We start from the raw sequence: 27,112 nt of genomic DNA on the forward strand, positions 1-27,112 counted from the left end.
GTACTCCAAGGCCAAATTTGCCTGTTACTCCAGGTGTTTCTTGACTTCCTACTTTTGCATTCCAGTCCCCTATAATGAAAGGAACATCTTTTTTGGGTGTTAGTTCTAGAAGTCAAAGGTTGTTGCTGAACCACGAAAAGACACCAGGATTCTTGGCCTCTGGAGGAGAAGAATTCAATCCGGGGCCAGAGACAAGGCTTGATCACTCAGGGCATTTGTGTAATAAAGTTTTATTAAAGTATAAAGGAGACACAGAAAGCTTCTAACATAGGCATCAGAAGGGGGCAGAAAGAGTACCCCCTTGCTAGTGTTAGCAGTGGAGTTATATACTCTCCAATGAATCAAAACAATGTCTGGAGGTTGTAAAGACCTCACCAGACCTACTCCCATAATTTACGTCTTAAGATAACAAGATTAGCCAGAAGATTTAATCCAGAGACTGTCCTCAAGTAGGATACATTATTGTTATATAATCCTAAGGAAAGTAGAGGGGGAAAAAAAAAGTTTGTCCTTTCTTCCTCCTTGAGAATTCCAGACCCCTCTCTCCTGGGTCTTCTTATCAATCTGCCTAGTAAATGACTCTCTCATTCCCCCCTTTACTTTTAGGAGAATTATGTTGCCAAGGGAAAGTGGCATCATTTCATTCCATAACTACTTCCTGCTGTTTAGGGGCGTGGTCGCTAAATTGTTGAGGCAACGTATTCTCCTAACCCTTGTATTGAGGGTCTCTGATCCAGGGGCCCCAAGTAATAGTTGGAGGAGGCTGTGGCACTCGTAGGAGCTTGGACAACCATTTGTAACTAAAAGCCTTCATGTGTTTAGAAACAAATCCAATTACACAGTTCCAGATGCAAGCCAAAATAGTCATCAAAGCAAGTTAAAGTTAAGTCATATTATGTCCATAGTTACATCAGTCCGTCTTAGGATTGTTAGATGTTATCAGTTTAAGAAGAGGCATCACATGCGGTTGTTGTTGAAGGTATTTGCAGACTTGGAGAAAGTCTTTTCTTTGAAGAGGTGTCCACCATGGAAAGTTTTCCACTGATGAAGAGAGGAGTGCTCCACAGACCCAGCAGTTAGATTGATTGTGGAATTCAGCATAGGAATGAGCCCAGGACAGGAAGGTATTGTCTTGAGGATCAAATGGCATACTCTGGACTTTTGGAGTCAGCATAAGTAGGCTCACATAGATTATTAGGCCCATCTGAAAAGTACAAAGTCAGAGCATAGAAAGTAAAGACATAAAATGAAGTCACTTAGTTCTGGTCAGGGTGCCACCTCTTAACTCGAGTGTGATGTACCCACAGATCAATTCCTGGCACTTTGACAGCTGTGGGAGAAGAAAGAATAACCTGTTAAGGGCCTTCCCAGAGGGGCTCGAGGGATTGGACCCCAGATCCCAATGTTTTTATGAGGATCTCGGTTCCTGGCTCAAATAGAGGCTTGCTTGACTCAGAGGCTGGGTCAGGAGTCGTCTCCCAGAGTTCTGTTAGTGCCTGTTGAAAAGCTGAGAGCTGAGTTACATAACTAGTTAATTCCAAGTCTTCAAGGTCTATAACAATGTCTGTGCGTAAGAAAGGCCTTCCATAAATACATTCAAAGGGGGACAGTCCCTCCTTTTTGGGGGCAGTTTGAGCCCTTCTTAAAGCTATGGATGGGACTTTAATCCAATTGTCCTGCATCTCTTGAGTTAATTTGTGCAGATGTCTTTTGATAATGTCATTAGCTTTTTCAACCTTTGCTGAGGATTGGGGTCTCGAGGAGCAGGGTAAGTGATATTCTATTCCTAGAGCCTTAGACACCCCCTGAGTTACAGCAGCTTTAAAGGCGGAGCCATTGTCACTCTGAAGGCTCCGTGGTAGCCCAAACCTGGGGATAATTTCATAGATTAAAATCTTTATAACCTCCTTAGCCTGTTCACTATGACAGGGAAAAGCCTCAGTCCATCCTGTAAAAGTATCCACCCAAACTTGTAAGCAAGAATACCCATTAGCTTTTGGCATATGAGTAAAATCAATTTCCCAGTCCTCTCCAGGATAATTTCCACTTCGTTGCAATCCAAATTTTGCTAGCTTTTCAGTCTTTGAGTTATTTTTCTGACAAGTCTCACACCTTTTGATAATCTTTAAAGCTTTCATTACATTTTTACCTTCAAACAAACGAGAAGCCATCTGGTAAGTACTCTCTGCACCCAAATGAAAACTCTCCTGTAAACCCTTAAGAATTTTCCATTGAGCATTTTCAGGAATTAGTAATTGTCCATCTTCTGACTGTAACCACCCTTTATCAGTAATCTTTGCTCCTCTTTTCTTGTATCTTTCTAATTCTTCCTCAGTGTAGATCAAAGGCGTCTGTGAAGGGGTTTCGTAAAGTGCTGCTTTTCTGGTTTGACAGTCAGCCAGCTGATTACCTTCAGCTACTTTACTCCCATCTCTGTTGTGTTCTTTGCAATGCATAACAGCTACTTCTTTAGGACAATATATAGCAGTTAAAAGTCTCTTGATCTGATCTCTCTGAAATGTTTAATAGGTTCTCCTGTTGCTGTTTTAAACTCTCTCTTTCCATATTGCAGCATGAGCACATAAAGTCAAATAAGCATACTTAGAATCTGCAGATATTTATCCGCTGCCCTCTGTTTAACTCTAGAGCTCGGGTCAGAGCCACAAGCTCCGCTAACTGAGCACTGGTTCCCTGGGGGAGAGATTTTGCTTCTAAAACCTGTTCAGCAGTCACCACGGTGTAACCTGCTTTAGGCTTTCCATCCCGAACAAAAGAACTGCCTTCTTTAAATATTTCCATGTCAGGATTGTCTAATGGGGTATCCATTAGTTCTTCCGAGCTGCATAGTTTAAAGTTAGGAATTCGGAACAGTCGTGATCAGGTGTTTTATTTTCCTTCTCAGGAAGGAAAGTGGCAGGATTTAAATTTCCACAGACTTTAAGCTTAGTTACTGGTCCTTCTAACAACAATGACTGATATTTAAGAAGCCTACTGTCTGTCATCCAAATATTAATCTTAGAATTTAAGATTCTACTCACATCATGAGAAGTCAGTACAGTAAGGTTTTGTCCATTAATTATTTTTAAAGCTTCAGGTGCTAATAAAGCCGCTGCCCCAATTACTCTTAGGCAGTGGGGCCACCCATGTGAAACTACATCTAATTCTGTGCTTAGATAAGTATTAGGTTGCTGGTGAGGCCCTCAGGGTTGTGTCAAAACTCCCAAGGCCATACCTTTTCTTTCAGTGAAAAACAAATTAAATACTGACCCTGTGGGCAAGCTCAGAGTGGGAGCTTGCAGGAGAGCAGTCTGAAGAACCTTAAAAGCCTTTTGAGTGTCTGGAGACCAAACCAGTTTGTCAGTTTGGGCCTGCTGAGTTTCAACTATAAGTTTATATAAAGGCCAGGCAAGTTCCCCATAACCCAGAATCAAAATTCGACAGTAGCTTGTGATTCCCAAAAATCCTCTCAGTTGTCTTAAAGTCATAGGTAGGGGATGATTTAGTATAGGTTTAATTCTCTCAGGGCCTGTGGCCCTAGTCCCTTCTGATATGATTAGGCCCAGATATCTAGCAGATTGTTGACAAAGCTGAGCCTTTTTTCTCTTGATGCCTTGTAACCGCAGCCTGCCAGAAAGTTTAAGGAATCTTCTGAGGCTCTCAAATAAGCTTCCTCTGTCTCAGCACAAAGCAAAATATCATCTACATATTGTAACACCACTGCTTCGGAGCTATTAAAGTTTTGTAGATCCCGTGACAAACTTTGTCCAAATAAGTGAGGACTGTCATGAAATTCCTGGGGCAAAACTGTCCAGGTTAACTGAGAAGCTGGCTGTATAGGGTCCTCAAAGGCAAACAGAAATTGACTTTCCTCCACCAAAGGCACTGAATAGAAGGCATCCTTTAAATCAATTACTGAGAAATATTTGGCTCCTTCAGGAATTTCAGACAGTAGAGTATAAGGATTAGGCACCATGGGTGTAAAGGAACTACAGCCTCATTTATTATTCATAAATCTTGGACGTCTCCATTTACCATTTGATTTCTTTATACCCAAAATAGGAGTGTTGCATGGACTGTTACAGGGAATTAGTAGTCCCTGCTCCTTTTAAATTGTCAATGATGGGTTTTAACCCTTCCTTAACCTCAGGTTTCAGTGGCTACTGCTTCTTATGTGGAAATAAGTGTGGGTCTTTGAGCTTGACAATGACAAGAATAGGATTTTGTGCTCGACCCACAGATTTTCCATCAGCCCATACTCTAGGATTTACATTTTGTTCAATTAAAGGGAGAGAAATGGAGGGCTCCATATTCATGAAAACAGAGGCATGGACCTTGCTCAGTGTATCCCTCCCCAAAAGGGGTGAGGGAGACTCTGACACAATCAGAAACTCCTATGAAAATAGCACAGAATCCCAGTCACAACGTATAGAAACACTGAAGTAATACCTTTTGGCTCATCCAGACAGTCCCATTACGGAAGCGAATCGGGAAGAAAGTGGGCCAGGGGCTTCAGTAAGCACGGAGTAAGTTGCCCCAGTGTCTAAAAGGAAATCGACGGATTGGCCCCCCAGTTATTAATACCCAGGGTTCCTCAGGTGTAATTAGGATGGGAGCTTGTGTGGGGACCCACGGGCACCTTCAGTCCTGATTGTCTTGAGAGTCCGACCCCTGAAACCTACACCTCTGGGGGCAGTCTCTCTTCCAGTGTAGTCTTTTGCAGACTGGATATGGAGCTGGGGTTGGCTTAGATGCCTGAGGGCAATTCCGCTTGTGGTGCCCCTCCTTTCCACAGTAATAGCAAGCCCATCCCTTTTCACCTGGGTCCCTCTGGACATTTTTCTCAGGCTGTTTAAGAATGGTTCTCATAGCCATTGCAAGGGCTTCCGCCTGTTCTTTGTCTTTTTCTGCCTTTCTTTCTTTTCCTCATATTCCCTACCATAATAGACTGTCTGAGCCAGTTGTAACAGATTATCTAAAGGCTGATTTTGTCCATCAGTTCATTTCAGTTCAGTCGCTCAGTCATGTCCAGCTCTTTGCGACCCCATGAATTGCAGCACACCAGCCCTCCCTGTTCATCACCAACTCCTGGAGTCCACCCAAATCCTTGTGCATCGAGTCAGTGATGCCATCCAGCCATCTCATCCTCTGTCATCCCCTTCTCCTCCTGCCCCCAGTCCCTCCCAGCATCAGGGTCTTTTCCAGTGAGTCAGCTCTTCTTATGAGGTGGCCAAAGTTTTGGAGTTTCACCCTCAGCATCAGTCCTTCTAATGAACACTCAGGACTGGTCTCCTTTAGGATGGACTGGTTGGATCTCTTTGCAGTCCAAGAGTCTTCTCCAACACCACAGTTCTAAAACATCAATTCTTCGGCACTCAGCTTTCTTCACAGTCCAACTCTCACATCCATACATGACCACTGAAAAAACCATAGCCTTCACTAGACAGACCTTTGTTGGCAAAGTAATGTCTCTGCTTTTGAATATGCTGCCTAGGTTGGTCATAACTTTCCTTCCAAGGAACAAACGTCTTTTAATTTCATGGCTGTAGTCATCATCTGCAGTGATTTTGGAGCCCCAAAAAATAAAGTCTGACACTGTTTCTACTGTTTCCCCATCTATTTCCCATGAAGTGATGGGACCAGATGCCATGATCTTAGTTTTCTGAATATTGAGCTTTAAGCCAACTTTTTGGTCCATACTCCCGTTTTAATAGCTTACAGCAGATATCTGGAGCTGACTAAGTGAGAAATCTATCCTTGAAGATCACTTTTCCCTCTTCACTTTCGGGATCAATCTCAGTGAATCTGCAAAGGTCTTCTCTCAGTCTATCTAGGAATTTACCAGGAGCTTCCTTCTCCTGTTCTATGTTTGCCAATTTGCCATAGTTTAAAGGCTTAGCACGAGCCTGCCTGAGTCCTTCAAGAATACATCTGACAAAATGACTCTGATCCCATCTTCCTTTAGCCGTGTTGTAGTCCCATTCTGGTTTTATAGTTGGGAACCACCTGATTCCCAGTGGGGAGGGCCGTTATCTCGTCTTCCCTCTTCCCTACTGATTCATTACCAAGCCATTCATCTCCATAAGCAACCGCTTTTCCCAAAACTTGAGTCTTTGAGTCGGGAGTCAGCGTTTGTCCCAAGATATACATCACATCCTTCCAAGTAAGGTCATAAAGCAGAGTAACACCTTTAAAAGCTCTAATATATTTTTTTCAGTCCTCTAAATAGTCTCCAAGAGCCTCCTTGATTCTTTGTATTTCTTGATAAGAAAAAGGCTTATTAACTCTCATAGACTGATTATTTATCCCCGTGGGTGCTTCATGAAGAGGCAGCGGCTTGTGTGGCTGTTCCTCAGTCTCTCTGGCTGCTCTGCACATATGATCCCAGGGATAGATTGGAGAAACCTGCTTTTCTTTATCTCTTTGTCTCCTGTCCTCCATCTCATCTAGCAAAGTAGGAGGGCAGGAGGGAGCTGAAGGAGTCACACCCAAATCTATATCCTTAGGACATAAGTCTGGTATATTTTTCAGAGAGAAAAAGGGCAGCACATATGCTACTTTTACCCATTCCCCTTGTTTTCTACAGAACCAGTATAATTGTAAAACAGTATTATACTTAAGAGACCCTCCAACCGGCCACCGTTCACCATCCTCCAGTGGGTACTGCGGCCATGCAGTATCACATAGGAAGACCAGGTGTGTCTTCTTTAAGCCCTGGGGATCAAATCTATCCCAGTTTTTCAGGATACAGTTCCAAGGAGTGCAGCTGGAATTGTTAGCTCCCATCTGTAAAAGAGAAAAAAAGCAACCAGTGCCCTCTTTCTACCGGAGGCATCCCTCCCTGCTCTAGATGGGGATGTAGACAGACTTTACACCAAAGCTTTTCTTTCCTGGTCGGACTTAGTCTGTCCCTTACTGACGCAGGCCACGTACTCGTCCCTACCAGTTCTACCACCAAGACGGGGTGGGGATGCACCAGGGGTAGACTTGATGGCATCCCTGACTGATGTCCAGCTCCTCACCATTAAAACCTTGCTTGCCTCTGATGCCACCTCGGGTACAATGAGAGTAACCTTCTGGAATGCCTCCCAGGCTAAGACTGCTGGGGGAAACATTCTCATCACCTGAGTGCCTGTGCACAACCCTGAGTATATTCCTGACCACAATAAGGCCGATACGAGCATAAAACAGATGTTCCTTCCAAGAGTCACCACACCAATATAAGAGCCTCCTCTGGTCCACTAAGAGCCAGCGTTACCAAAGGAAAAAAAACCGATTGTAGTTCCAATCTGAGTAACCTTTAACCTCAGAGATGCTCTTGTAGCTAAAACTCCATCTAACTTCCAAACTTTCGATTCCTATTGAGGCTAGGCGCTTCCTGACTAGCAATCCAAATTTGGGACCCAAGTTATAGTACACAGTAACAGCATAGATCACAAGTCCCTTGAAAGTCTTTGATCTGACAGATTAGGTTCATGCTTCTAATTTCCATTCTGGGCTTCCCTTGTGGCTCAGCTGGTTAAAGAATCCACCTGCAATGCAGGAGACCTGAGTTCTATCCCCGGGTTGGGAAGATCCCCTAGAGAAGGAAATGGCAACCCACTCCAGTATTCCTGCCTGGAAAATCCCATGGATGGAGGAGCCTGTTAGGCTACTGTCCATGGGGTCACAAAGAGTCGGACACGACTGAGCAACTTCACTTTCTTTCACTTTTCTAATTTCCAAAGAGTTATGAAATGGTCAAAGAGACTGAAAAGTTTGACCGAGAAAGGAGAGTTTGGTCCACATGCTTTGCCAATTTCTGGTCAGTCCCTGAAAGAGACATTGGGTACTGCTTGGCATTGGCAGGTCGGTATAAACCCCCGACACATTTCTGCCATAAGCCGTATGAGGTCACCACGGAACCGCATAGCAGGCTCCTCACTTGCTTCGCACAGGGCGTTTATTTCATTCACGCCAGCACACCATAGCGTTAGGAAAGTACAGCAGAAAACGTGTTCGCTAGGAGAACAAAGAACTAGAGCTCCAAGCATCCTTACCTTGTCCTGAAGAATCCCGGACAAGCCCCCAAGATGAAAGGTTGTTGCTGAACCACAAAAAGACGCTGGGATTCTTGGCCTCTGGAGGAGAAGGATTCAATCCAGGGCCAGAGACGAGGCTTGATCACTCAGAGCTTTTGTGTAATTAAGTTTTATTAAAGTATAAGGGAGATAGAGAAAGCTTATGACAGGCATCAGAAGGGGGCAGAAAAAGTACCCCCTTGCTAGTATTGACAGTGGAGTTATATACTCTCCAATGAATCAAAAGAATGTCTGGAGGTTGTAAAGACCTCACCAGACCTGCTCCCATAATTTACATTTTATGATAACAAGATTAGCCAGAAGGTTTAATCCAGAGACTGTCCTCAGGCAGGATACATTATTATTATTATATAATCCTATGGAATGTAGAGGGGAAAAAAAAGTTTGTCCTTCCTTCCTCCTTGAGAATTCCAGACCCCTCTCTCCTTGGGGACCCCTAGACTTCTTATCCACCTGCCTAGGAAATGACTCTCTCAGAAGGTCTTGTAGGTTTTCATAGAACCATTCAGCTTCAGCTTCTTCAGCGTTACTGGTTGGGCCATGGACTTGGATTACCGTGATGTTGAATGGTTTGCCTTGGAAACAGAGATCATTCTGTCACTTTTGAGATTGCATCCAAGTACTGCATTTTGGACTTTTTTGTTGACTGTGATGGCTACTCCATTTCTTCTAAGGGATTCCTGCCCACAGTAATAGATATAATGGTCATCTGAGTTAAAGTCACCCATTCCATTCCATTTTAGTTCACTGATTCCTAGAATGTCGATGTTCACTCTTACCATCTCCTGTTTGACCACTTCCAATTTTCCTTGATTCATGGACCTAACATTCCAGGTTCCTATGCAATATTGCTCTTTACAGCATCAGACCTTGCTTCTAACACCAGTCACATCCACAACTGGGTGTTGTTTTTGCTTTGGCTCCATCCCTTCGTTCTTTCTGGAGTTATTCACCCACAGGTGGACGTTTGGTTTCATCTTTTAGCTAGTATAAATATCGCTACTATCAACCATGAGTATATGGATGCCACTTTGAGTCCCGCTTTTGGTTCTTGTGTATATATGCCCAGTAGAATTGCTGGGTCCTGTAATAGTCCCGTGTGTGATGTTTTTGAGGAGCCACCACATCGTTTCCCCAGTAGCTGCACCATTTTCCTCTCCCACCAGCCATGTATAAGGGTCCATATTCTCCACACTCTTGCCAACACTTGTTTTCTGTTTGCTTTTGATAACAACCACCCTGAGCGTGAAGTGGCACCTTGGGGTTTTCATTTGCATGTCCCTAGTGATCAGTGATTTTGTATATCATTGTGTGCTTATTGGCCATTTGTATATCTTCTTTGGAGAAATGTCTGTTCAAGTCTTTTTCTTATTTTTAAGTTAGGTTTTCAATTTTTGGTGGTGGTTCTTTATGTATTCTGAATATTAATACCTTATCACATACATGAATTGCATATATTTTCTCTCATTCTTATGCTCCTTTGTCTAGTGATTGTAGCATGAAAAGGCATTAAATTTTGTCATTTTTTCTGTGTTAATCGAGGTAATCATGTGGGGTTTTTTTCTCTTCATTCTATTAATGTAGGATATTCATTGGTAGGTTTTTGTATTTCAAACCATCCTTGCATTCCAGATATTAGTCTCAGTTGTTCACGGTGTTTAATTCTTTAAATGTTACTGCCAAATTAGATTTGCTAGGAAGTGTTCCTCTTCAATTTTGGGGGAAAAGTTTGAGAAGGGTTGGTGTTGATTCTTCTTTAAATGTTGGATCGAATTTACCAGTGCACCCATTTGGTCCAAGAATTTTCTTTGTTGATAGGTTTTTGATTGATTCAGTGTTCTTGTTAGTGTACAATCACTGTTTCTACCTCATTCAGTCTTCTGAAGTGTTACGCTTCTAAGGATTTTCCATTTCATCTAGGTTATCCAACTTGTTGGTATACAGTTGCTCATAGTACAATCTTATAATCTCTCATAATCTCTCGTATGTGGAGATTCCTGGCCCACATATCTAAGTCTCAAATATTGTTTTGAAGCATTTAACCTATTTTAACTTTATAAATTTACAAATAAGGAATAAATTAAGATTTTGGTTGCTGAGACAAGATAATTTTGAGTGACTTTAAAGTTAAAAAGTTAACTAAAATTTAGAGTTATGTTACAGCTGACCCCATTTAACCTAAATTAGATATTAGTTATATATTTCCAGTTCAGTTCAGTCCAGTCACTGTAATGAAAAGTAATTCTTCTTAATAGTATAAAGCCAAATTTCAGAGAATGATTTTTCCCTGACAAAGTCATGGATTAAAAGTTATAGAAACTTCTTTTTTTTTTTGCCCTTGTACATTTTTTACTTTAGTATTCCAGTTTTTCCTAGTTAAAAGTTTTCTAAAATCAGATGATCCTTTTGTTAACTAGTAAGCTCAGTGAATCTTTAGTTGAAATATGTAAGCCATTTCCAAGTAATAAGCTGTTGTGCTTAAGTATAAGGTATAGTAATGATGTTAATAGCAGTTATGGGCTGATTATGTGGCTCACAGTATGCTAAATTCTTTACATATATTTATCATTTAATCTTCTCAGTAGCCAAATGAGTTTGGCAGTTTTATTATCCCCACTTTATTAATAATCATAATTCTTGGTTCATTTGTAGTGTCATCATTAGTGCATTCTTGAGCCCTTTCTGTTTGTATATATGTGTGCACGTCTATTTCAAATACCCTGGTAAGCATTTAGAAATCAGGAAGCTAAGAAAACTGAAATACATCATCCCTGGACACCCAACTATTAAGTAGTGGAAAATGAAGGTGTTAGTCACTCAGCAACCCTATGGACTGTAGCCCACCAGACTCCTCTGTCCATGGAAGTCTCCAGTCAAGAATACTGGAGTTGGTAGCCATTCCCTTCTCCAGCGTATCTTCCCAACCCAGGGGATCGAATCCACGTCTCTCTCACTGCAGGCAGATTCTTTACTGTCTGAGCCATAAGTAGTGGAGCCAGGATTAAAAGTAAGGTCCGCCTGACTTTAAAATGTAAACCTGTGCTCTTCTTTACTGTAATTGCCAAAAAAAACCTTCATTGATCATCTTAGAAAAAAGAATTTACCTTTCTCGTTCTTCTTTTATCCACTTTATTTTGCTTCTTAGCTCTTATCACCAATTGACATATGTATGTATTTTTCATCTGTTGTCTGTCTTCGTTGTTTCTTGTTCATTGGTCCCCTAAAACAGTTCCAAGCATGTAGTAGGTGCTTAGATGTATCAGTTAATATTTGAACAGTGAATGTAACTAGTGGATTATGTATGCAGGCAGTGTGTGCATCATTACAAAATGTGATAGATTTAGTAAGTTTCTTCTTTTTACACTATTATTCCTATATCTGTTTAAGTAAAATCACTAGTGTGTGTCTTGCTGAAATACTTAAGTTGAATTAATGTAGTTATTTTATGCTTAGGAAAATTATCTTATTCATCTGTTTCATTAACTTATTATAAGTAATTTTTTTTATTTTCAAATTAGCCTCTTTTTAATAATTCAAATCTATCTATTTTTTAGACTGTTATCCCAGTGCATGGAGTATTTTGATCTGAGGTGCCAATTATTAGATGATCTGACAAGTAAGTAGATGTCTAACTGATTTATGTCAGGGAAGGGGTTGAGAAGAACCAGAAAAGAAAGCCAAACAGACATTTCTAAATCTGACTTAATATATCTGAGATATAAACAATTTTATGATTATTGTTTGAAGTTGAATTTTATTCTCTTGAAAATATTTTACAGTAATATATAACCCCATGTACCAATTAGCTCTTCTCTATCATATGTCCAGCCATTAACTTATTGAGATTTGTTGATATTAAAAATTGTCAAAGGCTCATATTTTAATCACACTGATACAGAATTGTTAGGAAGAGTCTTTCTCTCCATTACAGTCAATTCTGACAATTTGGAAGGTTTGAAGGAAAGAAGGAAGAAGCTCTGTTGTGATATGTTGAGAGTAATAGAAGTGAGTGATGGAAGTCAGGCAATTGTTTAGTGTTAGGTGACTTGCAATATCATTGTTAAAAACACTGTTGTTAGAGTGTTTAGATTTTAATCATCTGTACTTACTCTTATATAATGCAAATACGTGTTGGAATGCTCTGAATTTTAGTTGTTCCAATCAAGAGTTTGTTAATTTTATTTCCTACCCTTTACACAAATCTTATAGGGAAGATTTATAATAAATAAATATAAATAAAATGAAATTCAGGATCAACAAAAGCATTGATTGGAAAAGAATGTCAAGCTCAGGAGGTTAAAAAAATACCTTGTATATATGCAGAATTAGGTTGTGAGTTCCTGGAGGACAAAAGTAAAAAGGGAATCACATTTCTTCGGTTGTTCTCAATACCCTAGAGGAAGAAACAGAATGGTTTCTCAAAAGAAACACAGAACCTAAAAGAAACTTAACACAAAGGTCTTCAGATAACAGACACATAAAGGGAGAGCGACTAAGAAACCTCAGCAGCATCTCTAAAGCAGACACCATCCTGGATTTCATGAGTGCCCCTCAAAAGCTGAGGACAGAGTACTCTGAGCACTGTGGTGACATTGGTTTTGTTGGAACCTGAGATAATGCAGTCTGTGTCTTAATTCAGGAGTAAGACCTATACTGTCTAGAGAAGTGAATGGACTACATGTCCATATAGCCTGGCACTGCATATTTCAACCAAGCTTCCGGTGTTGAATTAGGCAGCAGCCCAAAAAGGTTTGCTTTGTGGCTTAGACTTAGGGTATTCTGTTTTGCTGCTTGAGAACTGGACTCATGAATTGACTAGACACGTACATCCTCAGAATGCATGAACAGGTTATTAGTGGAGGCCTTTTCTGTGCCATTGAGCCATCGAGTAAGGGATCCAAGATCCCTTCACTGATACTGAGGGCAGAGTGGGAATATGTTTTGAAGTGAGCAGTCTTTGCCATTTTTGGAGTATTGTCTTATGCCAGTGCCCATCCTAGGCCCTTTACACACAGCAGCCTGCAGTGTAGGTGATAGCCCCATTTTGTGAATGAGGAAACCAGGACACAGTGTCCCCTGAAGTATCTTTCCATCTCACCCCACGGGGCCCTGCGTGCCTGTGGCCCCAGTGCGCCAAGAAGAGAGTTTGATCACTCCCGCTCTCCCTGCTAGTCCCAGCTTCCACTATGGAATCTTACTCTCAATCCTTGTTTGGAGGGGAAAGCAAAATACTGAATTCGAAAGAGCAGAGTAGTTCTCTCAAGGCTGGCTCATTGTCTGGAAGCCTGGATCCTGCCGCCCGCTGTGGACCCCTCTCCTCCACAGAGCTCACCACTCCCTAGGTTAGGTAACACTCCGAGACCACTGGCGTTCCTCTCATCCCTTGACTGACCACTTCCTGCTCTGGCAGGGTTCCTTGCCTGGGACATCTGCTCACACCCACCAGACAGGAGCTTCTTCAGAACAAGGATTGGCCCCTTCAGTTTGTATCCCCAGCATGAGCACCATGACCCACAGAGGATGCACTCAGGGCCATTTGATCTGTGACTGAGAGGAGGAGGCAGGGAAGGAACAGACATGTGTGAGCCTTCGTAGTCCCCTGGGCAGTTGCTGTTCATCAGTGATGATTTCTTTAATCTGTGAGATGAAAGATTGAGACTTGTCTCTGCTTGATTATTTTAATTCAGGATTTTGACTCTATGAAAAGAAATTCTTCTTTCTTCAAGATGGGGTGTTTTTTGTTTTGTCTTGTTTTTCTATCTTAGCTTCAGAAATGGAGCAGTTAAGAATCAGCCCAGCTACCATGCTTGAAGATGAGATTACCTGGCTGGAAAACTTTGAACCCAATCGCACAGCTGAGTGTGAGACCAGTGAAGCAGACAACATCTTATTGGCAGGACACTTACGGCTCATCAAGACCCTTCTTTCACTCTGTGGGGCAGAAAAGGAAATGCTCGGTAATTATTACTTCATCTTATCATGTGACAGAGTACCTCAGTGCTCAGGTATTGCCATAGTGTTGTGTGAAATTGGGAACATAAGACAGGTGCTAAGTGTTCCATAGAGAACCGACCCTTCAGACAATAGGAGATTGTCTGGAATTTTAGTGGATAACCAATATAAGGTGTATTCTATCTGTGTCATTAAACCATATGGAGAATTTTATAGTGTTCAAAATAGTTGGATCACGTAACAAAAAAATAATAAATCATAGATGTTCCTATTTTTAAAGTTACATACTTTATAAAATATAGTCCATTGTGTATCTTACCTCTTTTACAGATTATTCTTGTCTGGAGAGGCAGGCCCCAACCACCACCCCCTGGGTGGTGGGATACATATATAATTTGTAAAAGCATATTCAGTATTATAAATTACATTCATAAAACAAATCAAAATGTTGATTATCACTTCTATCACACAAACTAAGTTCTATAAAAGTTTTCTTGGCTACTGGGGATACATAGAAAAGAGTGATCCTAAACCAGGGTGAGATGGGGCATCATTTTTGCCTGAAGATTTTTACAGTTTCAGACCTTTTATGTGGACTCCCCCTATGCCCAGAGTAAAGTACATTATTCACCCAAACTATCTGCCTTGTGGTGTTCTTGGCGTTTATGTTCCTTAAGTGAAAGTGTAACTCCTTTCACTGTATTGTCAGCTCTTAAAGGAAGGTAGCTGCACTTGTCTATCTTTGTATCCTGTTCCCTGACTCTCCCACCCATCCCCACCCTGCTGCCCCACAGAGCTTTGCCAGGTACTGTAAGTGCTCAAAAAATAAGCATCAAGTAGAGTGAGTGTCCTGCCACTGGGTGGCCGCAGGAGCCTTTGCTGCTCTGATATGAAAGTGCAAGACAGGATCTTTGAATTAAATGTGTGTTCATCCTCAACATGAATATTATGCTCTATTCCAGGTTCATCACTCATTAAACCATTGTTAGATGACTTCCTTTTCCGAGCTTCTAGAATTATTTTAAATAGTCATTCTCCAGCTGGCAGTGCCGCCATCAGTCAACAGGACTTTCATCCAAAGTATGGAAAATGCACGTTGTGTTCAGTTTTGGTAAAAATTCTAATTCGAAACTTTAGTCCAAAAAGATTTTCTTAACTTGGAGTCTGTCTTCCATCTTGTGAGTGTGTGTAGCTTGTAAGATACTACTCTCTGTGTAAAGAAATGCATGTAAGGGGCTTAGGATAAAGCCTACTGGCACACAGTATTGCTGAGCAAGTATGCTAGTACTGATACCATCATCAGGATAGAAGAGTAAGAATGTTAACTTGATCAGTAACAAATTCCGAGAGAAACTGAGGTTTTAAGAATTGCTTCCAGAGTAAATTAGGCTCTGAGTCTTGAGGGATTCTGTGAGGAGAAAAGTGTTGGTGCTTTAGTGCATGAACCCTGCAATTTGCTGAGTATTGACTGTGTCCTGATAATTAAAACTGATAGTGATTTACTACAGTGGTAATTTTAAAATCCAATTTTGTATCAGTTTTTATGGGTAGAAATTTGGAAGATCTTTCACAGTCTTGACCCTGCATGGGTGCTGTTTCTGCTCTTGGAGAGAGGAGGACCCAGCTACAAGGTGCCATCTTATTTGCTCTCAACCTAACTTACTTTGTTCTTTTCTCATGAAAACCAGAGTTAATTGAGGTAATCCTGAAGAAACTGAGGATTTGGTATTTAACCAGAGAAAAAAATTCCTGTACAATTTCAATAATGATTGAAATGGGCAAGGCATAATAAGCAATATTTTATGAACTCTTAAGAGGTGTCTTATCATGTATAGATATATCTCTATCTAGAAATTCCTTGTTAGCAAAATCTGTTTTAGGTAATCTTCATTAAAACTCTCGGGGTGTCCTTCACACTGTGACCCCAGTCCTTACCCCTGCCCTAGTCTTGTTCGGGAAGATTTGGTGCTAGGTCTGCGAGAGTCTTTTGTTAAAGCAGTGGAAACACGTAATTGTCTCAGTTTTCAGTGAACAGAGAAAACAAATCTTCAGCAGTTTTCACTGAAATGTTTTTTTTCATGAATCCTTCCATTTGTATTTATTATTATAAAAGTAATACATCCATCAACAAGGAGTTGATTTTAAATCATATACAGTACCTTGAATAGAAAAGGAAACACTCTTTCATCGCTCCCTGGTGTACTGAATGGTGTTCATTTATCACAGTGACTCACAGCCTTTTCCCACCTAAATTCTAAAGCCAGCAAGAGATTTAAAATACACAAAAACTCTCTTCACAAGTAATACTATTCTTGTATCATACCAACAAAAGAACTTCCTAATGTATATATAGATTTATATAATGGTGCCTTCTATTCATTCTTTACCTGTCCTTTGCAACCCAGAAATGCAAGGCAGTTAAGAAGCAGAGGATAGTGCCAGGTCCATGGCCTGTATCCTCAGTGCCTGATGCAGTTCTGATCTCCATGCCCCTCCTCCCTCTTGAACACATCTCCTACACTCCATTCCATAATTGTTTCTCTCAGAGGTTGGATGTCCTCTTTTCTGTGTATCCTTCCTAACCTGCGACCTCCTAAGAAATGCAAGGTTGACTTAGGTGACAGTGAGAAATTACTGTCCATCCCCCAAATGATTTCTGCTAAAGGGGAGTAGTAAAGAAGCCTTTGGTTTCCTGCAGAATGCTTGCTAGTTATCTTTCACTGTCACTTTATAAACACACTGACTTGGCAAGCTATTTCTGTCTCCACATTTTCAGCAAAATAGAAAGTTGACTAGTATCCTTGATGTTTATGGGCATCTGTTCTGATTTGTATAGCTTTCTGCCATGTAGATATTTGAATTTCATATCTACAAAAACTTTTCTTCCTACCTATTTTGATTGAAAGATAGTTGTTTCCATGTTATTTTTCGGTAAAGTTTTCAGACTCTTTATATTCTTGCTAATCCATCCCTTAGATAAGAGTATTCTGGAGTTGTAGTGGAAAGATTTGCTACTTTATCATCAGGCAAGAAGATATTTAGCTCTAAATCATAATCATCCTTCCTCTGTTCATGGTCTCTCCCTTTGTTACCTGATCACCTCCCACTAGATTCCTGGGTTCTGACTTACCCCTGTTTTAGAGATTGCACCGCTTGTATTTTCATTTCAAATGTTGGTTTAATTTAATAAGCGACTTAAGTAAGCTATTCACTGTTGAAATTCACTTGTGTCTTTTGTTTTTAGGTGTAGTACAGTGAATAGCCGATTGGCAGCCTACGAAGTCCTTGTCATGCTGGCTGATAGCTCACCTTCAAATCTTCAAATTATTACAAAAGAACTACTTTCTATGCATCATCAACCTGATCCTGCTCTTACTAAGGAGTTTGATGTAAGTTTTCTAGACCTTGATGCACTGAATTTTTTTTAGAATGAGCTCTTGTTTAAACATAGTATTTTAAAACTATGCTTGCATTATCCTAGTCACAAAGAAAGTCAGTGTTATTCCTTTGCTTATCGTGTTCACATACTCAAATTAGCTATAATCTATAGTGTATTATCCTAATACATTACTAAATGGCACCCTTTTAATTAAAAAGAAGACTTTTTAATTTTTATTTTTTATTTACTTACTTATTTTTGGCTCCTCTGGGTCTTCGTTGCTACACAAGGGCTTTCTCTAGTTGCGGCCAAGTGGGGGCTACTCTAGTTGCGGAGCACAGACTTTTCATTGCAGTGACTTCCCTTGCTGTGGAGCACAGGCTCTAGGCACGTGGGCTTCAATAGTTGTGGAACATGGGCTCAGTAGTTGCAGCTCATAGGCTCTAGAGCACTGACTTCTCTAGAGCAGTAGTTGTGGCCCACGGGCCCAGTTGCCACTAGTCCCGTGGAATCTTCCCCAGACCAGGGATCGAACCCATGTCCTCGGCTTTGGCAGGCAGATTCTTCATTGCTGGGCTACAAGGGAAGTCCCAAAAAAAGGGATTTTTTGACATTTGACTGTAACATTTTTGACATTTGACTTTTGACATTTTTAAGTTAAGTGATAATTAACAGTATAAACTAGCATTTCAGCCTATTTTTTGAGAAACTATGCTTGGTACCGTGACAGGCACTAGGGCTACAAACTCAAACACTGGCTCTGGCACAGTCTAGTCTGTATTCACTTAAATTCAACTAAGATTTATTGAGTTTACCATGCACTGAGGCGCTGTAGGCTTCTGGAGTTCAAAAATGAAGATATGAGTCCAGCCCTTAGATAGAGGTATATCCTGAATGCTCTGCTAACAGAGGCACTTTGACACCAGACGGTGGTATTTTAGAACACTTCTTAGGAATTATAGCATTTAAAATAGAGCCCTTCACAGTAGTGAGCCAATTGAGGCAAGGTGGGAAAGTCATTTCAGACAGGAGAAGCCATGTCAACATCTACAAGAGGAAAACGAGCTGCAGATAGATGCCCTGGAGCACCAGACCAGGAGCAGGAGGACACTTAAGCACCCTCCACGAACATGCAGAGGCAGCCTCACCCCTTTGAACGCCTGAGCTGAGTACTGTGAAGCAGGCAGGGAGAGAAGTGAGAACAGGTGTTCTAAATAGAGGCGATAGTGCTTGCAAAGTGAAATGTGTGCGTAAACTGGGAGCTGTTTTGGTATGAACTGTTTAGTTTATGATGCTTATTTTATGCAATCTTTAACTTTTACATGCATTTAATAATCAGGTTAAAATGACAATCTTACTTTAGTAAGCCAGACATTATATCAGCATAATCAAGAAAATATTTGTCATATAAATACAGTTTTAGCACTGTTATGAACCAGTTTTTTCCTTGTTTTGCAACTTTTTTTTTTAATCTGTACTTTGGACTACAAATAAATTACAGTGTTAATTAGATCATAAAAATCACCTTGCTCTAAGTATATGTTGAATGTTAATGAAAAGTATATGATGTTCAGCAATTCCTTTCAGTCCAGAAGACCTCCAGGGTCTTGTCAGTTTGTTAGTTATTACATAGATCCAGGTACTTGATACATGCAGATAAAATATGGTTCTGGTCATAGCATTCGCACCAGATTCTACTGTAATCACATTGCAGAGTGTGTCACTACAGCATCCTTTTTCACTTGGAGAAGGGCCATGTTGAACTTTATTCAGTTTATTTATTTATTATTATTATTTATTATTTCTACCTAGAAAAACACTGTACTAGAATCTGCATTGTTACAAAACATCCTTAAGTAAAATGCTACAGTATTTACATATTTTTTTAATTGCATGCTTATTAGAGGAAATTCAGTAGAAGAATGTTACCTTCTCAGAAAGTAAGAGAAGGAGTATGAGCCTTCCTTGACCATCCACACATGTTAGGATTCTTCATAGTAAATGCTTCACAGAACCCTTCCTACTTTTCAAAGTACTACCTCAGTTTGAAAATATGTATCAATATTTTTAATTAATGTCTACCCTACTATATAATGTAAGCTCCTTGAGATCAAAGACCAAATATATTTCTGCTCTCTCATATCCCTGGCTTCAGGGTACTCTAAAGAAGTATTTGTTAAATGATAATGAAGTGACTAAATGCATGACTACATAGTGAATATGCAAACACATGCTTCATATATGGGAGGTATTTTAGGAACTAAATGGAAACAGTAAGATAGTCGTTTTAGAACTGCATTGCATCTGTAGAGATGCTTTGTGGACATGGGTTTGCTGCCATAGTTTGTTGACACACCGGATGGATACATTTGCAAGTTTCTCTCTTTTCCTCTGGGATATCTGACATAGCTGTGAGGAAGTCTGCTTAGTGACCAAGATACTAACTCTGTCTCTACGGTTTCTACTTTCTTTCCTAGTACCTTCCCCCTGTGGATAGCAGGTCCAGCTCAGGGTTTGTGGGGCTGAGGAATGGTGGTGCTACGTGTTACATGAATGCCGTCTTCCAGCAGCTGTATATGCAACCTGGTCTCCCAGAGGTGATTGCTTCCTCTTTTCTGTTTAGTTTCATAAACGTGTATGCCTGAGAACTGTTCCATATTCATATATTGCATTTTGGGGTTTACTAAAACTAGACCTAATTAGAGATTCTGTAGTAGCTTCTGAAGTCTGTATAGATGACGTTGTTCATAGTCATAAACTTTTATAAATCTGCTGAGGTCTCATACTGCCTGTTTGACAGAGGAATTTGACCTAATGTGATTTTTTAACTCCTAAAATTATTCTCAAATTCTATCCCACAAAGCTATTAATGTTTCTTCTGTTTAGAAATATTTAGACTCTATCATTTGCACTTTGTAATAATCTACTAGTAGGTTATGATATAGAAGTAAATAGTTTTGAGAATATTCTGTGTCATTATGTCATACTTATTTCTTGTAAAGATCCTGGTATTATTGGTTTCAGTTTTTCATAACCGAACGGAAGCTCAGAGATGATTTGTTCATTATTATACTAGCTAGAAGTGTTGAAGCTAAACATACGCAGAGTTGTAGCCACAGCTAAACACACATGTCATTCTAAAAGAACAGTGTGGGTACTTGGAGTATAGAAATCAAGGTTTTCTGAAAGTGGTTGAATATTTCTAATGTAATGCATTTAATTTCTTTTTAGTCATTACTTTCAGTGGATGATGACACGGACAACCCAGATGATAGTGTATTCTACCAAGTGCAGTCTCTCTTTGGGCATTTGATGGAAAGCAAACTGCAGTACTATGTACCTGAGAACTTTTGGAAGGTATTTCACCCAGTAACTCTTTAGGTTGAAAGATGTTAGCTATTTGGAATGTGGCTACATTCTTTCTCTAGTGATAACTGTCTCTTCTTTATTAACTCTAGACTAATGCCATTGCCAAGACCTATAAAAGAAATATCTTTACCATTCTTCTTCAAGTGGTTAGAATGTTGAGAATAGTCATTTATATAATGTCTAGAGATTTGCTAGTCTTAATTGTTTGGGCTGTTTCCCCTTATTTTTACTTACCTGTTTGAAATATTTGTTCAAATTATGCCTCTGAACATATGCCAATTTCACTAATACCTCTAAATAAAGAATATCTTTTAAAGCATTGCTGTATTATGGTTTGCCTTATATTTCCCCCATAGGTTGGATAGTTTCTAAGAAAGAAACTGTCTGTTCCTTGACCTTAAATCTCACCCTATATGGTTTCATACACTTATTATTATAAAGAGACTGTGGAAAAACATAGATGGCTGAATGCAAGCTAATCTCACATCAGTAAAAACTTTTATATCCTAATAGTGAACTTGATTTTTAGAAGCATTTAAAGACTCTTCTCGCATTCCTTTTCTACCATATTCAGAAATTGCTGTTTCCTTCAACAATGTATTTAATTGTTACATAGATTTTCAAGATGTGGAACAAAGAACTTTATGTGAGAGAACAGCAGGATGCATATGAATTCTTCACCAGTCTCATCGATCAGATGGATGAGTATCTCAAGGTAGAAAAAATTTGCATTTTTCCCTCTCATTTCTCTCAAAGTCTAGCATGAGAACAGTGCTTTAGAATTTGGGATTACAAATCAGAAAGTGATTATCTTTAACACCACAACTGTAATTCATTTCATCTGGGTTTGAATATCAAAATATACAGAACACTATAGATTATAGATTTACTTTCTTAATTCATCTGACACTTGCATATAGTTCTTAACCTATATCCCATAATAATAACTATTTGTAGCTACGCACTATGTGCCTGCATTGAAGTAACCTTGCCTCAGAGCAGTGCTGCTCTCAGCAATGAACCCATGGCTCCGCACAGAGCTGTCTTGCTTTGTCAAAGGGAATGAAAGAACCAGTCTCAGAAGTCGTTTGTGGTTACGTGACCCAGAGCTTCCTCCCTCTACCCAGTGAAACCCGTCGCAAACTGCCTAAGTGGTGTCGCCTTCTAAGACACAGACAGCCTCCCGTCACTGCCAGCATTACCTCTCCTCTCATCACAAGGCACAAGTTACCTGCTTCTTTAAAAAAAAAATAATGTTCAGGGATTTCTCTGGCGATCCAGTGGTTAGGACCCTGCTTCTACTGCAGGGGGCCCAAAACGAAATAACTTATAAATTTGTAGCATTCTATCCACACGAAAAAAGAAGAAATCATGGAGAGTCACTACTAGCGTGGTAACTGTGGCAAGGGGAGAAGGACTCAGACGGTCACGGAGAGTGCCGTCCTCGTGTCAGTGTGGCCGACGGCTCTGCTCTTCCTCTTCTGATTATTTACGTTACTCTGAGAGTGGGTCTACGGGTTGTAACTCTTTCATTAGTTCCCAGCTTAAACTACCAAGCCGACTAATTGTATTTTGTTGGGTAAATTAAAATCTATGCTTTAGCTTAGGTCTAAATAAAATTCTGTATAAACAACCTAAAAGTTCTAAAGGTGTCGACTGAAACTTTAACTCTGTATTTCAACAGAAAATGGGGAGAGACCAAATCTTTAAGAATACCTTTCAGGGCATCTATTCTGATCAGAAAATCTGTAAAGACTGTCCTCACAGGTTAGTAAAAATAACACTGACATCAAAAAAATAACCATCATCCTTTTTTTGAATAATTCTTCTAATATGGTGTAGATTTTTTATTCATTGAGAGGCTTGCAAATATATCTCCTAATAGATGTATATATGTTTTTTGAATTAAATTTCTTTGGCTTCATTTCTAAAGTTTCTTTGTTGAAATTCTTAATTTTAAGCAGTTCTAAGTGGTCAAAATTTGGCGTTTTTATTTGGTAGTTTGCTTTTAGAAGGATGAGGGAAGGTATGTGTTAATTACACTGATTATGAATGTAGTTCTACGTTTAGTCTCAATTATTGTGGTGCTTTCAAGATTTTTTCATTCCATTGTTGATCATGGTTTTCCTGTTGTTTGCTATTCAAGATATGAGCGTGAAGAAACTTTCATGGCTCTCAATCTAGGAGTTACTTCCTGTCAGAGTCTGGAAATTTCTTTGGACCAGTTTGTTAGAGGAGAAGTTCTCGAGGGAAGTAATGCATATTACTGCGAAAAGTGTAAAGAAAAGGTATTACATTTGCCCTTTTTAAAAAATAGGTTTAATTTGTTATTCATATTTTATGTTTTACGTAAGATCAGCTTTAACCTCCTGTTGTTATTTCCACTAGATTGTGTCATGACTTGGGTTCACACAGATGGGAAAGTCCTATACAAATCAGTGACCTCTGTATTAATTACTTTGATGTTTTATCATCTCCATGGAAATAATTGGGTTTTGCTTCTCTTTAGAGAACAACAGTGAAAAGGACCTGTATTAAATCGTTACCTAGTGTCTTGGTCATTCATCTGATGAGATTTGGATTTGACTGGGAGAGTGGACGCTCCATTAAATACGATGAACAGATCAGGGTAACTTTTGTTTTCCTAATTTTTTAAATAACCATTATTACTGCACTCTCTTTATTGTTTCCTTTTCTGTATTTTCAAATTTCATTTAAAATGTGAAACCTTAGCATTCTGAGAAGTACACAGCCCCATGTCTTAAGCTGCTAGTGGCACAGGCAGATCTCTGGACAATAACCTTCATATCTAGAAGGCATCCTAGTGACAGAGAGGAAGCCTTTCCTTAATGCTCAAACAGGAGACTACTGATAGTTTCCCAGACCTGTGAGCCACTCTGAGATTGTATGCTTGAGCTGGAGGGTGTTCCTTGCTTAAATTAGGAAAACACATCCCTCTTGTTTGTGCAGAATTCAGTGGGTGTGGCCCTGTATGTTGCCAACCATCATTAATGTGCTGTTTTTGCTTTTAAATAGTTTCCCTGGATGCTAAACATGGAGCCTTACACAGTTTCAGGAATGGCTCGCCAAGATTCATCTTCGGAAGTTGGTGAAAACGGGCGAAGTACAGATCAAGGAGGTGGAGGATCTCCACGAAAAAAAGTTGCCCTCACAGAAAACTATGAACTTGTGGGTGTCATTGTACATAGTGGGCAGGCGCATGCGGGCCACTACTATTCCTTCATCAAGGATAGGCGGTAAGCGGTTCTCACACCGCTCCACCCCTCCAGCAGGCTCTCCTCCTGCTGTGCTTTTCCTCTCCTCTGCTCCCCCGCCCTCCTGTGCCCCTCCCCCGCTCCCCCTCCCACCCCACTGTGCCCCTCCCCTGCCCCCCCTCCCCCTCCTGTGTCCCTCCCCTGCTCCCCCTCCCGCCCTCCTGTGTCTTTTTTGTGCACACTCCATCCTCCTGTATCCCTCCTTCACCCTTGCCCTCCTCTATCTGTCTTCTGCTCCCTCTGCTCTACTGTTACTCACACTTACCCTTAGGTAGAGCAGAAGCTTTCACATTGCTCTTTGATCTTATTTCCCAAATTGGATTTTTAAAACTTGTTGCAACTGTTTTATCCCTTTATTCTGAAAAGTTGTTTAAAAAATTGAAGTAACTTTTGCTATGTTTTTCTTAGGTGTTTTCAAATGGTAATTACTGTCTATATTTATAGGCAATACACAGAGATGAATGCTAGGGATGGAAGTTTGATTTTTTTAACCTCATGTTTGTTTTATCAAATCTGCACTCTAGGGGATGTGGAAAAGGAAAGTGGTATAAATTTAATGACACAGTTATAGAAGAATTTGACCTTAATGATGAGACCCTGGAGTATGAATGCTTTGGAGGAGAATATAGACCAAAAGTTTATGATCAAAGTAAGTTTTTACAAATGTATATTTTCCATTGGTTTTATTTTTTACTTGGAAGTTACTTTATTTTTATTGGTACTTTACTATCAAATTGAAAGCAGTATTTTTTATATAAAAATAGAACCAATGTTATTTATTTATTTTTTTTTACTTACAGCTGCTCTAGCCATATAGATCCACAAACTCCTTGATAGCCAGAGTGAGAAGGTTCAAGCTGATTACAAAATTTTTCTTAATTTTTTTGATTCTTTACAACATTCCTAGGGTAAGGAGTAAGTTAAGTGTGAGAAATGAATATTAAAGAACAACTTGAAAGAATTTCAACCTTAAAAGTGGTTTCAGAAGAAGTAGTTGTCCACTAAAATGTTCAAATTTCCTTTTCACTTACATAGAGGTATATGATTAATAGAGAAGATATTACTAGCACCTGTGTTTTTAAAGCTGTATTTGTTAGTGTGGCAAACGAATCTTTCCACAGCCCCTGCCCCCAGAAGAAAAAACATAAAAGTACTTGACAGAACCCCATCAGAATTTACTATTTGAAGAAACCTTCGCATTTTTTATACCTGACTGCAAAATAGTCTAGGGGCATTTAAAACTTTCCCCTGTGTGAGATCCACAATATTAGATCTTGATACCAGACCATGGTAGTCATGTATCTAAAGGTAGCAACCTTTCTCGGCTGAATGTAGTGTCTCTGCCAAAATTTACGTGGATTTGGCTGTTTTGTGCAGAAATGGTTAAGTGAGGCCAATTATAGCCCCAACCTGTGCCTCAGAATTTACTTTCAAATGTGACTTGCCCTTTGATTGCATTTCAGCTTGCCTGGGAAAGCTTACCTTCTTTCCCTTACTCCATTACCGTACAGCTCCCTTACTCCCTGCCTCCCTGGAGTGCCGTCTGAGTGACTAAGTCTCACTCTAAAAAGACACGCACTTTACTTGCACTTTGCATCTAACGAATTTAGTACGTACTTACTTGCTGGATTTGTGTTTTAAATTGTCAAGAGAAAATTTTTTATTTACAAAGAGTTTTTCCTGTTGTCTCATTATGAAGCGAACCCCTATACTGATGTACGCCGAAGATACTGGAACGCATACATGCTCTTTTACCAAAGGGTGTCTGATCAGAACTCCCCTGTGTTACCAAAGAAAAGTCGAGTCAGCGTTGTACGTCAGGAAGCCGAGGACCTCTCTCTGTGAGTTTCTCCTCTGTGTAGTTTGCTGTGATTTCAGTAGGTGATATTGTGATCTTTAGAGCATGCTCTTTGGTATTTAAAGGTAATTAGCTTAAGTGCAAGAAAGTGAAAGTGAAGTCGCTCAGTCGTGTCCGACTCTTTGCGACCCCATGGACTGTAGCCTCCCAGGCTCCACTGTCCATGGGATTTTCCAGGCAATAGTACTGGAGTGGATTGCCATTTCCTCCTCCAGGAATTAGCTAAACTAAAGAGAAATTCTAAAAAGTAAGTAAGGAAATCCCTCTGTCCCCTGTCTGTCTTCTCACTGCTACCTTGGCAAGTTGGGAAGTAACCTTGGTGGTTACTTCCTTGGCAAGAAGTTCTTTGTATTTAGAAACATGGACAGAAATTATTTCATTTTAGAATTGAGATTTTTAAAAATCTCATTTATTGAGTGCAGTTTATGTCCAGAACCTAGTACCATGCCAGCACTGTCTGAAAGGTTTTTAAGTCCTATTTTCTACAAATTTGCATTTTAATACGTTGGATCAGGAAACTGTACAGTTTATGTTTAAATCTAATACGTTATTTATGTCTCTTAGGTCAGCACCATCTTCACCAGAAATTTCACCTCAGTCGTCTCCTCGGCCCCATAGGCCTAACAATGACCGACTGTCTATTCTAACCAAGCTGGTGAAAAAAGGTGAGAAGAAAGGACTATTTGTGGAGAAAATGCCTGTTCGAATATACCAGGTAAGAACTGTAGAAAAAGTTCATAGGGAGAAAACCCAGATAAATGTCAGAATCTTATCTCATGGGTCCAGAACTACCGTTGCCAGCCTCTTGTGGACATAGCTGTGTCCGGAACTTCTGACACAGTGACAGCCTAGCACAGTGTCCTCTGACCCACCTTGTCACAGAAGTGGCTATAGACTTGGGGTTGACGAGCACCGTCACCGGCCTGCTGTGTGCTGTGGGTGCCCCCTGGAAGCAAGGGGGAGGGAGTGGGCAGTGCAGAAACTCATTGCTGAAATTAACTTATTAAATCTGGAAAGAAAAATAAGGCTCATAACCTTTGAGTTGAACTAGTAATAACAATGATGATTACCAGTTATTGAATACCTACCCTGTGCTACATGCTTAAATCCCTAATTCTTAAAACACTCTTGTGGAGTAGCAGGTTTTATTCCCATTTTTCAGATGAAAAGGGGGGAAAGCTCAGAAGGGAGAAATAATGCT

General features: G+C 40.0%; 1 protein-coding gene across 4 annotated transcripts in view; it reads left to right on the top strand.

Annotated features, from left to right (window-relative positions):
* The window catches only part of USP24 (ubiquitin specific peptidase 24), a 155,930-nt gene that overhangs the window by 100,786 nt on the left and 28,032 nt on the right, over positions 1–27,112 (top strand). For all 4 annotated transcript variants that reach the window (XM_070367968.1, XM_070367966.1, XM_070367969.1 and 1 more), the window contains 14 exons: positions 11,633–11,694; positions 13,844–14,035; positions 14,993–15,110; positions 17,275–17,419; positions 19,887–20,006; positions 20,641–20,766; positions 21,395–21,493; positions 22,463–22,545; positions 22,925–23,066; positions 23,288–23,407; positions 23,815–24,035; positions 24,578–24,702; positions 25,753–25,894; positions 26,476–26,626. In XM_070367968.1, coding sequence (XP_070224069.1) covers positions 11,633–11,694; positions 13,844–14,035; positions 14,993–15,110; positions 17,275–17,419; positions 19,887–20,006; positions 20,641–20,766; positions 21,395–21,493; positions 22,463–22,545; positions 22,925–23,066; positions 23,288–23,407; positions 23,815–24,035; positions 24,578–24,702; positions 25,753–25,894; positions 26,476–26,626 — 1,846 coding nt within the window. The remainder of the gene's footprint in view (positions 1–11,632; positions 11,695–13,843; positions 14,036–14,992; positions 15,111–17,274; positions 17,420–19,886; positions 20,007–20,640; positions 20,767–21,394; positions 21,494–22,462; positions 22,546–22,924; positions 23,067–23,287; positions 23,408–23,814; positions 24,036–24,577; positions 24,703–25,752; positions 25,895–26,475; positions 26,627–27,112) is intronic.

Source organism: Bos mutus, chromosome 3 (assembly GCF_027580195.1).
Source record: "Bos mutus isolate GX-2022 chromosome 3, NWIPB_WYAK_1.1, whole genome shotgun sequence".
NCBI lineage: Eukaryota > Metazoa > Chordata > Mammalia > Artiodactyla > Bovidae > Bos > Bos mutus.